The 14,028-nt window shown below is 42.8% G+C and overlaps 1 protein-coding gene across 1 annotated transcript in view; it reads left to right on the top strand.

Moving 5' to 3' along the window:
- The window catches only part of SV2B (synaptic vesicle glycoprotein 2B), a 55,969-nt gene that overhangs the window by 33,313 nt on the left and 8,628 nt on the right, over positions 1–14,028 (top strand). Inside the window, exons 3-9 of the mRNA XM_058846878.1 lie at positions 5,845–6,025; positions 6,608–6,759; positions 8,627–8,760; positions 9,513–9,602; positions 11,720–11,830; positions 12,869–12,957; positions 13,672–13,836. Coding sequence (XP_058702861.1) covers positions 5,845–6,025; positions 6,608–6,759; positions 8,627–8,760; positions 9,513–9,602; positions 11,720–11,830; positions 12,869–12,957; positions 13,672–13,836 — 922 coding nt within the window. The remainder of the gene's footprint in view (positions 1–5,844; positions 6,026–6,607; positions 6,760–8,626; positions 8,761–9,512; positions 9,603–11,719; positions 11,831–12,868; positions 12,958–13,671; positions 13,837–14,028) is intronic.

Genomic DNA, 14,028 nt, shown 5'->3' with positions numbered 1-14,028 from the left:
ATGACATAGTTATGTTTTAAACTTTTTCACATCCTGCATACAAAAACTCAAGGCACAGTTAAAGCATCAACCCTCCCAGATCCCAGAGCTGCAGTTGTGTTATTGTCATTTCACAGTTCACTAAACTGAGACAAAGAAATTTTTAAGGGATTTGCCCATAACTGTAAAATAGCTACACCAAGGCTGAGAATAAAATTGCTTTTTCAGGCTCCCTTCTCCTTTTTATGATTTAATAATAATGTTTTTAAGGAGAATATCATATTACAGACTCTTAACCTCACAATGCCGGATAAAAAGAAACTAGAAAAAAAATCCTATAAGTAATTATTCTTTTATGTAGCAAATCAAGCTTGGCTGTGTGAGTCAGGTTAAATAGGATGTGTACAACATGCCTGCTTTTACTTGTGTGAAAAGGATGTTTTATTATCAGCTGAGATAAAATCTGGTCACAGCTTCTCATTGACCTGAATTCACCTGATATGACAGTAAATCCTAATCCCCTCTGCAGAGCTCAATGGCTTTTCTCCACTTCTTTTTTTTTCCTCTGGCTGAGCACGAAGCCCTGCCATGACTCCCTTGCTCTGCCACGGGTTTTTGCTGCCTCTTTTTCTCCTCCGTAGCCACTGACCCCCAACACAGCAGCCACTACACCCTGGTGAGACCTGCCCATGTCAGGCATGGATTCCTGGCTGCAAATTTGCTCTCAATTAGAAACACTCAGCCCAAGATGCAGCCCAAGCAGCATCATCACCTTGAGCAGTAGGGAAAAAAAAAAGATGTTTTTGTGATTTGAGAACACCCCACATTTTGTGTAGGTCTGATATGGGGATGAATGTCTGAGTCCCCATCTGTAAACACTGTGGGAATTTCATCTGATGGATTCCAGCCTGGGGAGATATTTGTTGGACAGAAAAGGATTTGTTTGGCCTCCTCCATTGAAATTGTTGCTTTACAGAGGGGTGGGACAAGCCTTTCCTTTGACTTCCATTTAAAGGCCAGGTTGATTCTTGGGGGAAGCATTAATAAGCCTACAAGGAAGAGCAGATTGAAAATTGCAAGAATAATGGAATAAAAAGGCCACCAGACTTCACCTGATCCTCTGTCAAGACTGTCTCCTGTTCTGGGACATCACTGGTACAAGAGAGTCAGCACTAGCACTACTTTCAATTCCTCTCTTTCAGTTACTTACAATTGGATCCTTTGCTTTGCCACATCCATCTCTCAAATTGTCCAGACCTGACTCACAAAGTTTTGTATCCATAAGGTGCATCCCTAACAGATTCCACACCATTAACAGTATTCAGTTTTGGTTTTAGTACAATCTGAACTACAAGATACAAAATGTCCTAATCATTTTCTGTTGTCCAAATATTTTCCCTCTTCAAGAACCTCTTTTTTTCACCCTAAGGCTGTACTGGTAGTGGCCTGGGATTGGAAGGCAGGCAGGAGCTTTCCCATTCCTGTGGTTACTGGGCCCAGGCAGCCTCCTCACCTCCCTGACAGCCCCAAGGACTCTGGGACTAATTCTTCTCAGTGAGCTATTTGGGTTTTATTCTGCTCAAATTTTCTATTTATTTCACAAGTCTTTGTCCTGTCTTAAGAGGGATTATTTTTAGATGTGCCTCTTTTTTAAGAACTTTAATCCCATTAACTAACAATGACAAAAATTCATGCTTGTGATGCTGATTTAGGTAAACCTTGAAGTTTTTTATTCTTTTCTAAAACCCTTAGAAGTCTACTTTTAACTATATTGAAGTAGTAAAAATACAGTTTAGCACACTAAGAGTCATATACTGTATCTGCAGCATACTCCTTTCCTTATTCCTAGAACTTCAGCTTTCAACTTCAAATTCCTGTCTAATACTGAGCACACAAGTTCAGTATAGGCTAATAAATTTCTTAGTGTGAAAATGCTAAATATGTAACCCCTTTTCTAGTGGGAATAATCCCAGACAGTGGTCACATATTTTCCTTATAACTTCAGCAATGGATGAGTCATAGCCCAAAATTTATTCATAGAATTTCAGCTCTTTGGTTTTCCACCACTTTTATGGGAGACTGTTGCAGACTTTCCCACAGGCATTCATTATACTCCAGGACTTGTGGAATAGCCTGCAAATAATGGCTTATTCAGAGTTGCCCTTAACATTTCATCTGAGCACCTTATGTGTCAATTGGGAAGTTGATCCTTCCTAGCACAGTCTAAGTCTGTGTGGTTTGAAGCCAAGTTTAGAAGTCAAGATTCTGGTGCAGACCATTTTAACACTGTACTGCAGAATATTTGATGGACAGAACTAGCCCAGCAAAAGAAATACCATTTTGTGATCACTTTTCTTGGTCCAACTCTCCTTAAAATTTTAGTCTCCTTGACATGAGCTGGATCTTTTTCAGAGGTAGCAGCCATCACTGTGCTCTCTGGAAGATTGTCTCCCTGCAAGGAGGCTGTTTGAGTAACTATTCCACTCCTCCCTGGGTCCCTGCCACCTTGTTGTCAATCCAGGACACAGCAATCTGCAAAGCAGACGTTGTTCTGCACCCTGGGTCCCGAGATCCATCAGCTGACTGTTCTATAGCAGCTACCCCAAAATTTTAATTACGTTGGCCAGAACATGCAGTCTTCACCAAAAAAAGACCTCTCCATGATAATGAAGTGTTCTGTTGATTTTGTTTCAGCCCTGAAGCACATATTTCCATAACCAGGATCCTTCCCTCAAAACCTGGCTATGTAGACAGTCTCTAGTTGTCCCTGATATCGTCTTTACTACAGATTTTTATTGTTTTAAATTTCTGGGGGATCATGCATCAATTGATTTATCATCTATAATAACCAATTAAAGCAACGTCCTCTAGATGAGTTTGTGACATTAACAGCTCTGCTGTGATGTATCTGCTCACTGTTTGATGCGTGCTGTGTTGCAGAGATCCAATCCTCCCTTCCCCCACAAGTTTGTGCTCCTTAGTCAGAATCTGCAGGGGTTTGGTTACAAAAGCAGCTCCACTTCTTGATGTCGAGTTTCAAGCAATGCCACATCCCACACTGATCCTATTCTTCTCCTGGCCAGAGAGCAGGCTGCCCCTCACCAGTCACTGCAGTAAAACACCAGAAGACAGTGACAATCTCCTCCACCTCCTCCTGACCTGGGATGTTTTCTGTTACTAAGAGGATTTGGATGAACATCTGCCATCCAGGGATTTTCTCCGGAAAAGAAGAAAAAAAAAAAAAAAAAAAAAAAAAAAGAAAAAATAGGAGAAAGAGGGGGGAAAATTAAATTTGGCAGATCATTTTTTTCTTCCTCATCAGGGACTGGCAGTGCTGGCAGGGCTCGCTGCCAGATGGGTGCCTGTGATGCACCAGTGAGTAGATACAGGGCTCATCATCACTTCCTTCCACTGGCTGCCATCAGAGCTGCTCCATTAAATGTGGCTCAGGAGCCAGGGTAAAAGCATTAAGCCTCCAGCACTGCATTAAGATCCTTCCTTCAGGAAGTTTTTGGACTGAAACTGTTTTTGCTTTGGCTCACCCTTGTAATTTGCACTTCAGTGGACAAGCTGAAGGTCAAGGTTAATAGAAATGGAGATCCCAGACTCTGAGGTGTGCCTGTATCTTCTCTTCAGATCAGTACCTGAAACCTTTACACACCTTCAGATCTCCTCACCAGGACAGCTTGGATCAGAAGGGCAGGGCAGGGAGTGCAAGGATTGGCTGCACAGAGCCACATGCTCATGGTGGAGGCACATCTGGCCAAATCCTGCTCCACAGTTCTGGTACAAAGGCTTTTAATAGACAAGAACAGATTTTTTTGCTTTTGACACACAAGTCTTGCCCATCAGACATCTTGTGGATTGAAAAGAATCACTCACAGAGAGGTGACCCTACTGTGGAATGGGGAGATTTAAGAAATCCAAACTTTTCCACATCTGATCAGTGTGACACAAGTGTCCTTCAAATGCTGCAATGGAACTCTGCTGTATAGCTCTTAATTTAGTAATGCATTTTAAATCAAGTGCAAGCATTTGCAATGAAAAGGAAGACAGGATCAGCTGCCAGATAACTCTGCATTAGCCCTTAGCTGGCTTTGCTGGATGGCACAGAGCTGCCCTCAGCCACCAGACTGTTTTGTTTAAACATTAATGAATTACAAAATCATTCATTCCCAGCTTGTTTTCCAAGTGTGTTTGACAGAACAGGACCTGGGGAAGGTGTTGGCTCTCAAGAGAAGCCAATCCTGGTTCAAGATGAGGAATGAACTTCCAAAGAGTCCACCATGCTTGAAGAAATGTTTCTTTTAGCTGTATTTCTTCAATCAGTGAATAGGAATGTTTCCTGTTAAGGTAGTGTATTGCTCAGCATCTGATGCCTTCACTCAGGGCCAGGGATGCAGGGAGCACTGCTGCCTTCCTTCAACCCCTGCTCAGCTGGGTCTTGAACCTGACATGTCCCCAGTCTCCAAACATCCTCAACCATCATCTTTTTCTTTCAAGAACTCCCTGCACTGCAAGTTCTGCTTTCTGGCAAGCAGATGTTCTCCATCCTGAAATAGCTCAGCTCATCTGGATCACATCCAGCTGTGGTCAGGCCCCATCAGGATCTCCACAGCAGGACTGTGGAGCAGGACAGCCCATAGCTGTGCAGTCCTGTAGGATTGCACACAGGCTACAGTCCTGTCAATGGAGTTTGATATGATGCAGGAGGTATTCTTGGGAGCAGCCTCTTGGACCTCTGTGCTCCCCAGGTAAAGCTGTGGTTGCAAACAATTTCCTCTGAACTACATAAAGTAGATAAAATAAATGAAAAAGAATATTCCTGAACTTTTGAGCATTATTAACGAGTGCTATTTACACTGGTACCTGCATAAAGCAAAAGACAATAAATTCTGCAGCCCTTCTGCAGCAGTGGCAGTAGAAGAGCAAAGGACAGCTGCTGTGTTCTCCAGGAGAGTAGCAAGCACAGTCTGAGCAGGGGACAGGGAGACTGCCCGGGGTGGAAACCCATTCTCTACAATTCAGCCTGGCACTAAATGAGTCATTGAGACTGCCTTTTGAGGACCCCATAGTAGATCCAGTGAAGTCAGGTTAAAAAGAAGAATCCATCTTTCTTAAGTGTTAGAGAGATAACTCTATAGAGAAAACTGTCCAGACAAGGCTTAGATTCTCCCTTCTCCTCAGATTTTCAGATCAAGACTGCACTCTTGAGTAAGCTGTCCTTTAGTTAGACGCCAGATCTTGGCTCAGAAACGAAGGAAGTAGCTGAGCTACACGAGGTGAGTCTGGGTAACAGACTGATCCTTTCAGATACAGCTGGGAAAAGCAGAGAGTGAAAGAGATGAAACACTGCAAAGAGATTTAGCCATGCTTCATCAGTCTCTCTGCTCTCACAGCTTTCTGAGCAGAAACAGCCGCCTGACAGAGCCTCTCCCTACACATCCTCTATCCCGATGCACTCAGGGGGGTCAGAGGAGTTAAGACATCAGACTTCTGTTGTATTGTTGGTGGCACATAGCTGGGACACGTGCATCCTAAGCTGCTTATGCCTGGCCATTGCTTACGTGCAGGGGATGTGTGAGCAGCGAGGTTGGGAAGGAAAGATGTGGGTATGGTCAAATGAGGGTGTGTCCATACTGCCTGAAGTGATGCAAGCTCTCAGGCACAAGATGGGGAAATTACTGTCCTGCCAATGGGCAGAGTTTCTGGCATCTGAGATTTGGGGTGGCTAGGATTATCTCTGCTTTATTGCACAGTATGCCAGGGCAACATCAGCTGCCACATGGGCACCTTAAAAATCTGCTTCTACACTGAGTGCTATTTCCACCCTGCTAACAAGCTGACTGTCTCTCTCACTTCCAGGCTTGATAGTCTACTTAGGAATGATGGTGGGGGCTGTCTTGCTGGGTGGCCTCGCTGATAAACTGGGAAGAAAGCAATGCCTCATCATATCACTTGCAATCAATGCTGCCTTTGCATTCCTCTCCTCCTTCGTCCAGGGATACGGATTCTTCCTCTTCTGCCGCCTTATCTCGGGCCTCGGGTGGGTACCTGGAGAATCTGCCCTAGCACAGCTGGGCAGGGTGGGTGTGTGGGCAGGGACAGGGAAGGCTGCTCAGGAGATGCATCCCTGCTACCCAGCTGGGATGGCATTGCCATTTAGGACCTCACTCTTGACCCTTAGAGCTGTAATGGTGGGAAAGGTTGGTCACTGATGTTCTTCTGGTACTGCCCAAATTGTGCAGGAATGTGGGCAAAACTGAAAAATGCCCACCTCCAAGGCCTCCAATGAGACCCTCAGCAGTTCCCATTGGCTGCCTGTATTTTGCCTCCCTAAAATGAGTGATAATGAAATAACAAAAGATGTTTAATTGAAGAGCAGGGTGTTACTCTGGGTTTGTACAAACTGTACAGGAAATTCAGCTTTTAGAGCATGAGAAGGATCTTGTTCATCTTTGATGTCTAAGACCAGTCCAGCCAAAGAGAGATTTGCATTTTTCCTCCAAGCCTCACTTCTGAGCAGCCCATCTGTGAGTGTGACCTCCCCTCATTAAACATGCAATCCTAACCACAAAGACATTGAAAAAGACTCTCATTTTTCCCATGTGCTATTTTTTTTCCTCAGTATTGGGGGCACCCTCCCCATCGTGTTTGCCTATTTCTCTGAATTCCTGTCTCGTGAGAAGAGGGGGGAACACCTGAGCTGGCTTTGCATGTTCTGGATGATTGGTGGCATTTATGCCTCAGCAATGGCTTGGAGCATCATCCCACATTACGGTAATTTGTGCTTTTGACTTTCTACACCACCACATTCCTACACCACTGCACCACCCCAAACCCTTGCACAGGTAATGACAGTTCTTACACACCCCAGCATAAATATCACTGAAAATAACAGATACCTGAAGTGCTCACAGAAGGTCTCATAAATTGACTGTGTGATTGACTGATGGATACTAAGGCTGCAGGTAGGACTGGATGGGGCTGCTTTCCATCTAAAGCCTCAAATACATCTTTTGAATTACACTGCTGGAGCCTGAGCCTTAATCTAAATGTCACCTCATTCAGGGAAAAATTGACTAAGATTATATTTCAAAAAATTGATCCTGTTATCAAAAAGAAGCAACTTTAATCAGGGAATTACTGATGTAATTACTGATGTAATTACTGGTGCTGTGAATGATAGCAGTGAGGACAGCACATGTGCCTTCCCTTAGCCAAGTGGCCACACTGGCAGGGCTGTGTACCTGATGACACATCTGCCCAGATGTGAGGGGCTGAAGGCACTTCCGACTTCACCTAAATGGATGCAGGAGTGGAATGGGTTCCCTGCCCTCAGCTGCAAGTGGGAATGAAAAAGTAGATGGCTGTAAACTGAAATTTATTTGTGCTCTGAGAAGCAGAGTCTGCGTGTCACATGGAATTCCTTGTAACTTGTATATATAACCTGGGAAAACACCAGAAGCAAATATCTACTGGAGAAGATTAATTCCCCCAGTACTCAGTGACACCAGCTGTTTGCAAAATCCTGTTTGAGGAAAGTAGGACAGTTCACAAAACCCACAAAGGAAACCACTAACGTTTACCTGTCTATCATTTCATTTTTAGCACATTGAAAGCACATTCAGTATAAAGAAATATTCCTGCTTTTGATTGACATGACAGAGACTGTTGGAAGAAATAGGCAAACTTATTGCAGTGGTGTCAGGTAGAAATAATTGTATTACCTGCAACACCATTTGCTTTTAAAAGCCCTTAGATATTTACATTACAATTATTTTTCAGATGACTTTTTGATGTTGTGTTTTTGTAGCTTCCTTTTGGATTTCCAGTGTTCCACCTACTATTTTGGAACTTTGTGAAATCATTAGAACACCATGACTGGCTCAGATGAGACATCTGCAAAACCCATTGCTTGATGATTTCCTTGTTATGTGAATAAAACTTTTATAGCAAAAAAAATATTTAAACACTCCTTATGAGATTTGATCCTAGGGAAGGTGAATGGAGCAATGTAAGAGAATGAGGCTGTACTTTCCAGTTCTTAGCAGGGGAATACCTAACTTGGTCAAACACCAGGAAAAAAAGCAGAAGGGGTACCTCAAATGCAAGACTAGGATTTTGATGTTTTTAAGCTTGAACCCCAGCTCAGGTTTTGTAGGTCTGGAAAAAAATAAACGTGCTTTTCTTGCTCACTTCCATGAAATGTGAAATACATATGTGATGTAGGAGATGGAAGGAAGCTGTCTCTAATGTGCCTCTCAGATCAGAGATTTAACCTTTGTAAAATTTAGTAATATCACTGAGAAACAATCAGTCATGGCCCTTATTCCTGTACCATTTTCCTGCCTTGCTATAGCTAACACAGAGCTGTCCCTATCACTAGGTGATTTCTAAACTCAAAGATAAAAGAAGGTTCTTAAAAGGCAGAGCCTGAGCATGTTCCAATTTCTGTAATGAACATGAACTTGCTGCTGTCTGCTGAGCACACTATTGAGCCTCCAAGAACCACCAGTACTAAGAATAGCAAACTTTCAACCTGTCCTCATGGCATACAGAGCTGCAAAGTTCAGAGCTGCTTTAGCAGAGAAAAACTCAGAATTCCTGGTCAGTATTTTCACTTGTTGGCTCTTGCTGTTTCCAGGCTGGGGGTTCAGCATGGGAACCAAGTACCACTTCCACAGCTGGAGAGTTTTTGTACTCGTGTGTGCTCTGCCCTGTATTGCCTCCCTGGTGGCGCTGAAATTCATGCCTGAAAGCCCACGGTTTTTGCTGGAGGTAAGATGATTCATCTCAAACCTTGCAGTCTGATATCAGCAGAGGATGGCAGGTCCCTAAAGTGCCACTGTCTGTCTTTCTTTGTCCCATCAAACACACGGAGCACAAGCTCAGAGGCAAAGCCACTCCTACATGTCTACACCAGCTCCACAGACTGCTTAAAGCCCAAAGACTGCAGACTGTGGGGTCAGTCAGTGATGATTTGTGTGTCACTGCCAGATGGGGTACAGGAGGAAGGTTGTGAGAGATGGGAATTTTGTATGTCCAATAAAGGCACTTTGAAAACATCTCACAGAGTTTGGGCATGGAACTACTGAATCCTGGTGGTAGAGCAAAGAGCAAAGTGCATTTCACTGAGTAAAATACTTAAACATCAGAAATCTTAAGCAATTATTCTGCATCTCCACTTCACAGATGGAAAATGTAGCAATACATAGTTCAAGCCTGCAAGTCTTTAGCAGAGTGGGGATGGGAGTCCAGTTCTCCTCATCCATCTTCTTTCATCTCTTTTTAAAGCTCTATCCCTGACCCCTTTTCTGCCTCAGGCAGTTTTAGGACAGTTCCTTTCTCCAGCACAGAGGTGCTGCACTCTGTGGATACCAACCTTGCTTCCAGCTCTTCAGATTTCATGCAGCCCAGGCTGTGTGCTTCTCTGCTATGCTGGATCTCTAGAATTGATTTCTCTCTGTGCTTTGATAAATTACAGAGCTGGGACCTTGAACACTTGCTTTCTTTCTCTTTGTTGTTTTCAGATTGGTAAACATGATGAGGCTTGGATGATACTCAAGCAAGTTCATGACACCAACATGCGGGCCAAGGGCGAGCCAGAGAGGGTGTTTACGGTGAGTTGATCAAAGCCATCAGCTAAGAGAAGCTGGACATACCCCCCTTAGTGCAGCACAGCATGACTTTACTCCTCCTTGGAACTCTCTCAGTGTAATCTCTCCCCAAGCAACCAGAAAAAGGACTGTGAGAAGTATTTTGTGTGTTTAAACTTAGATGCCAGTCTGGTTTTTTTCAAGAATTAGTCAGGTCTATCAATTGCAGTGAATACTCTTTATTACTGGTCTTACTCTACATCCTTTAGACCAGTGATTTCTCAATTATGCACATACTTAATTGGCTTACTCTAAGAGACTAAAACAAAATAAGATATTACCCATGTGGGGTACCTGAGTCAGTCCTTTCTCCATTCTGGCTTCTAATCAAAGTCTGATTAAACTTCAAGTGCTTTCTAATGAGCTTTCCAAACTCCACCTGCCTCATATCCAGTCTTTAATCTCTCCAAGGGAAAGTGGGATGAGTGGCTATTACTCATTGGTCTGCTGCTTGTTGTGAAAAAGGTCACACCAGCGGAGTTGTTAATAGTAAAATCAGAGGAAAGGTTTATGCTGGGGTTAGCTGCAAATTACTATAATTCAGTTGTAAAATCCTGGTGAGCCAGCCAGGGAAGAACTCTTGATTTATACTTTTAAAGATGAGAGTGCACATGCTTTTAAAGGATGGAAAAAAAGGAGATACCCTTGTGTGTGAAGCATGTATTTTTGATCAAGAAGGAGAGAAACGCTCCATGTTCAGAAGGGTTGTCAGGAAACTGTGCCCCTCGGGAGTGATCCTTCAAGGAAATTAAAGTTTCATATCTGAGCATGACAATTGTGTGCAGGTTCATGTAGGATCTTAATGAGCATGTGTTATTTTTAGGCTACCAGCCATTTGAGTAATGCAAGCCCTGATAGCAAAGATGAGAGAGACGTTTTCTTTAAATCCATCACTGGCTTTGCTGTAACGCTGAGCTGGGAAATGAAGCTCAAATAGAAATATATATAAATATATCTATATATCTCACAAAGTAGGGCACTATGAGAGTCTGAGCTGAGTAGGAGAATGAAGGAGCAGCTGTACAGCCCCCGTTAGTGCTCGTTACTCCATGCAACAGAGTCATGACTGCAGTGGAGGAGCTGAGCTCAGTATCGCACCTCGCGGCTCCGGCTGAGCCGAGATGTACTCACACCCGCTGGCACAGGCGGTGATCAGTGCTCCTGGTGTGGCACAAACTGTCAGGTTTTGTGCTCTTCTGATAGGCCAGAAGTTGTCAGTCTGTGATGAGTCAGCTGGTATGGGACAGTTCCCAGATCTGACATTTAATCGGTGCCAGGAGGAGGAGTGCGGAGACTCCACAGCTGAGCCAAGGCGCTCGTTCACACTCAGAAATTTATTCAGCAAATTTTCGCCTTCTCCATGTGTTTACAAACAGTTCTGTTTCCCTTGAACATGTCCTTTAATTAAAGTTACTAAGCAAATATTTACTGGGATCCATTTGTAAGTTTTCCTGAGCAGTCCAGTTCAGGTACTCAGCAGTGAAAATTCAGACTCTTTTGGTGAAGCAAACTGATTGAATTGTGTGGGCTCACTTGATGGCAAGATGCATTTTCAGCTAAGAAGATTCCCATCTACGCATTCATTTGTCATAGAAGTTCTGCCAGTGGTATTTAAAAGATATTGAATGGGAGATATTCCTGTTAGCTGTCTTAGAAGCATGAAATCCTGAGGACACAGTTTAGGTACAAGTGACTGATCTTAGAGATAATTTTTACTATATTTTCTGAGTCCTAATTTGTAGTAGGAATCTGAAGATAGAGAAATAAGGTAGTATACAGGTACATTAGCCAGCAAATGAAAGATTGAAGTGGACATGATGTATTTGAAATATTTCATGGAAGAAAAGAGAGAGAAAGAGAGGATGGAGGGATGGATGAAAAGAAGGAAGGTTCATTTCTGTTAATAGTGCCTTGCTGTAATTAAATCAATTAGTTCAATTGCTAATGCTAACTTTTAAGGAAAAAATAATAAGGGTTATTAGGTAGAAAGATTGCCTGGAAGACAGTGGAATTTAAATCCATCCAGGATGAATTCTAGAAACTTCAGTCCAATTTTTTTCCCTTTTTTTTTTTCTCTCCAGGTTTCCTATATCAAAACTCCAAAGCAAGTAGATGAATTTATTGAAATCCAGAGCTCAACAGGGACCTGGTACCAGCGGTGGCTGGTCAGAATCACGACTACTTTAAAACAGGTAAAGAGAAGAAAAAATTCACACAGTGCTCCAGTGCCTCTTTTATTCAGGTCATGATACCTTGAAACCCTGACTCTCACCTCAGAAATCTTCTGGGTGTTGCAGAGAGCTGCATTTTCTGTGCAGATGTGTGCACCTGCAAGCTGCCATGCTGCCAGTCAGGCCCCAAAATGCCCCTGTGAGCGTCACTGTCATCCAGCAGTGCAGAGCTTCCAGCCACAGCCCCAAGTGCTTGCCTCTCCTCCTGAGCAGATAAATATTGATTCTCTCTCCCCAAGCCTAAGTGAAATTACCACCTGCAGTGGAGGAAGAAAGTGTTTGCTCTTTGCTTCTGCTGAGACTAAGTTTCTGAGAATTGTTTCCTAGGCAAACTTAACCTTTCACACCTGCTATGCTGCTCACCTAATGCCCATGTAGGACTGTGGAAAACCTTGCTAGAACGTCTAGTCTTGAAGGATGAGCTGAAAATAAAGCAAAGTGGCAAGATAAGAGCTTGAGGAGTTACATCCCCTCATCTTCTTGGCAGCATTTTCTGCAACAAGTCAAGAGCAGATCTTGGTCTGCCTCCTGCTTGGCTTCATCCCTACCTGATTTCATCTTATACCTCTTACAGTGCCAGCTGTGTTTGGGCTTTTGCTCTCCAGAGAGCTTTCAATCTCAGTTTGAAAGCACTCCTGACACCATACATATATTTGAAAAGATAAGGTTGTCAGAGGGTCTGAGAATAATCTCATATCCACATTTGCTGATATAACCTGAGAGAGACATTGCCTCATACCCAGCCCTAATCATGCACTCCAGCTCATTACAGAGGGCTCTGATCAAGTACTCTGGCACTGAGCTGAATAACTGATTTTTTTGTAAGCCATTTACTTGACAAATACAATTTTGAAAAAAACACTGAATATAAGCCACACATCTGATCTTCCCCTGATGAACCCATTTTTCTGACATTAGGTTTATGATGCACTCATAAATTAAGCTGTCAAGCACCTGCTGGGGTGTCCTGGCATCTAATTCCTTCTTGTGGATTTGTAGGTCTGGGACAACGTGCTATATTGTTTAACAGCCCAGTACAGGATGAACACACTGATGCTGGCTGTGGTTTGGTTTACAATGGCCTTAAGGTAAGGAAAGTATTTCTTTATATTTTTCAGGAAACTAAAGCACTATTCAGAGTCTAAATAATTATTTACACATGTAAATAAACTATTACAAAATTAATCCTGCTCTTACTTTAAAGAGTCTTTGTGAACTAAGCCTTGCTCTTCTACATATATTGATCAATCTGATTGCTTTATATGAAGTACAAGATGCTTTGAACAAATCAGGACTTGAGAAGTGGTTGGTAGCACAGTAATAAATTGACTTTCTCACCTGTAGATCTTTTATTTGATCTTGTCCACACATGCACACAAAAGACACAACTCTACCAGATTCTCAGCTGTTCCTTAGTCTAGATCAAAACCACTCAGGGGAGTCTAAACTACAGAGAAATTTTGTCTAATTCTCACATGAACTGCACACTTCCAGAAATCAGCCCAATTTGTTTCTGCTCTGCTAATTTAATGGGTAGCAAGGTTAGCACATTGCTTTATTCCCCAGCCAAGGGGAAATAAAATGAACTGTCCTGCTTCAAATGAAAGGGAGTGGACCAACACACTTCTGAGATCAGCAGGGTGCTTAGAGCACAGAAACACTTTGCTCAGTCCTGTGTCAGCACTGAGCAAGAATTTGTGTCAGACATGCATTCACATTTGGAGTTTAACAAGTTTGCAAGATGTGAAGTAGATCTTTTAAAGAATCCTGTATCCCTGATGTGCCTCCCAATCCTGCTGCAGTTACTATGGCCTTATTGTCTGGTTCCCTGACATGATCCGGTATTTCCAAGATGAGGCATATGAATCCCGAGTGAAGATATTTGATGAGGAAGAAGTGTCCCATTTCACCTTTAATTTCACCCTGGAAAACCAGATCCACAGAAATGGGGAATACAGGAATGACAAGTAAGTGAACAGAATTTGCTTTGCTGTATTCACAGTGAAATCAATTTCTAGAAAGTTCCTTCTTTCTTTTCCATTTTTCATCAACTTGAACCTCTCTGTTGTTCTTTTGGACACTCAAATTAAATCTCTCAAGTCCCAGAGGCAGTTTTTGACTGACAAAATATAATTTTAATCCTGTTTTTCCACCTACTT

Source organism: Poecile atricapillus, chromosome 11 (genome assembly GCF_030490865.1).
Source record: "Poecile atricapillus isolate bPoeAtr1 chromosome 11, bPoeAtr1.hap1, whole genome shotgun sequence".
In the NCBI taxonomy this organism is placed as follows: Eukaryota; Metazoa; Chordata; class Aves; order Passeriformes; family Paridae; genus Poecile; species Poecile atricapillus.
This window is presented reverse-complemented; position numbering and strand designations above follow the sequence as displayed.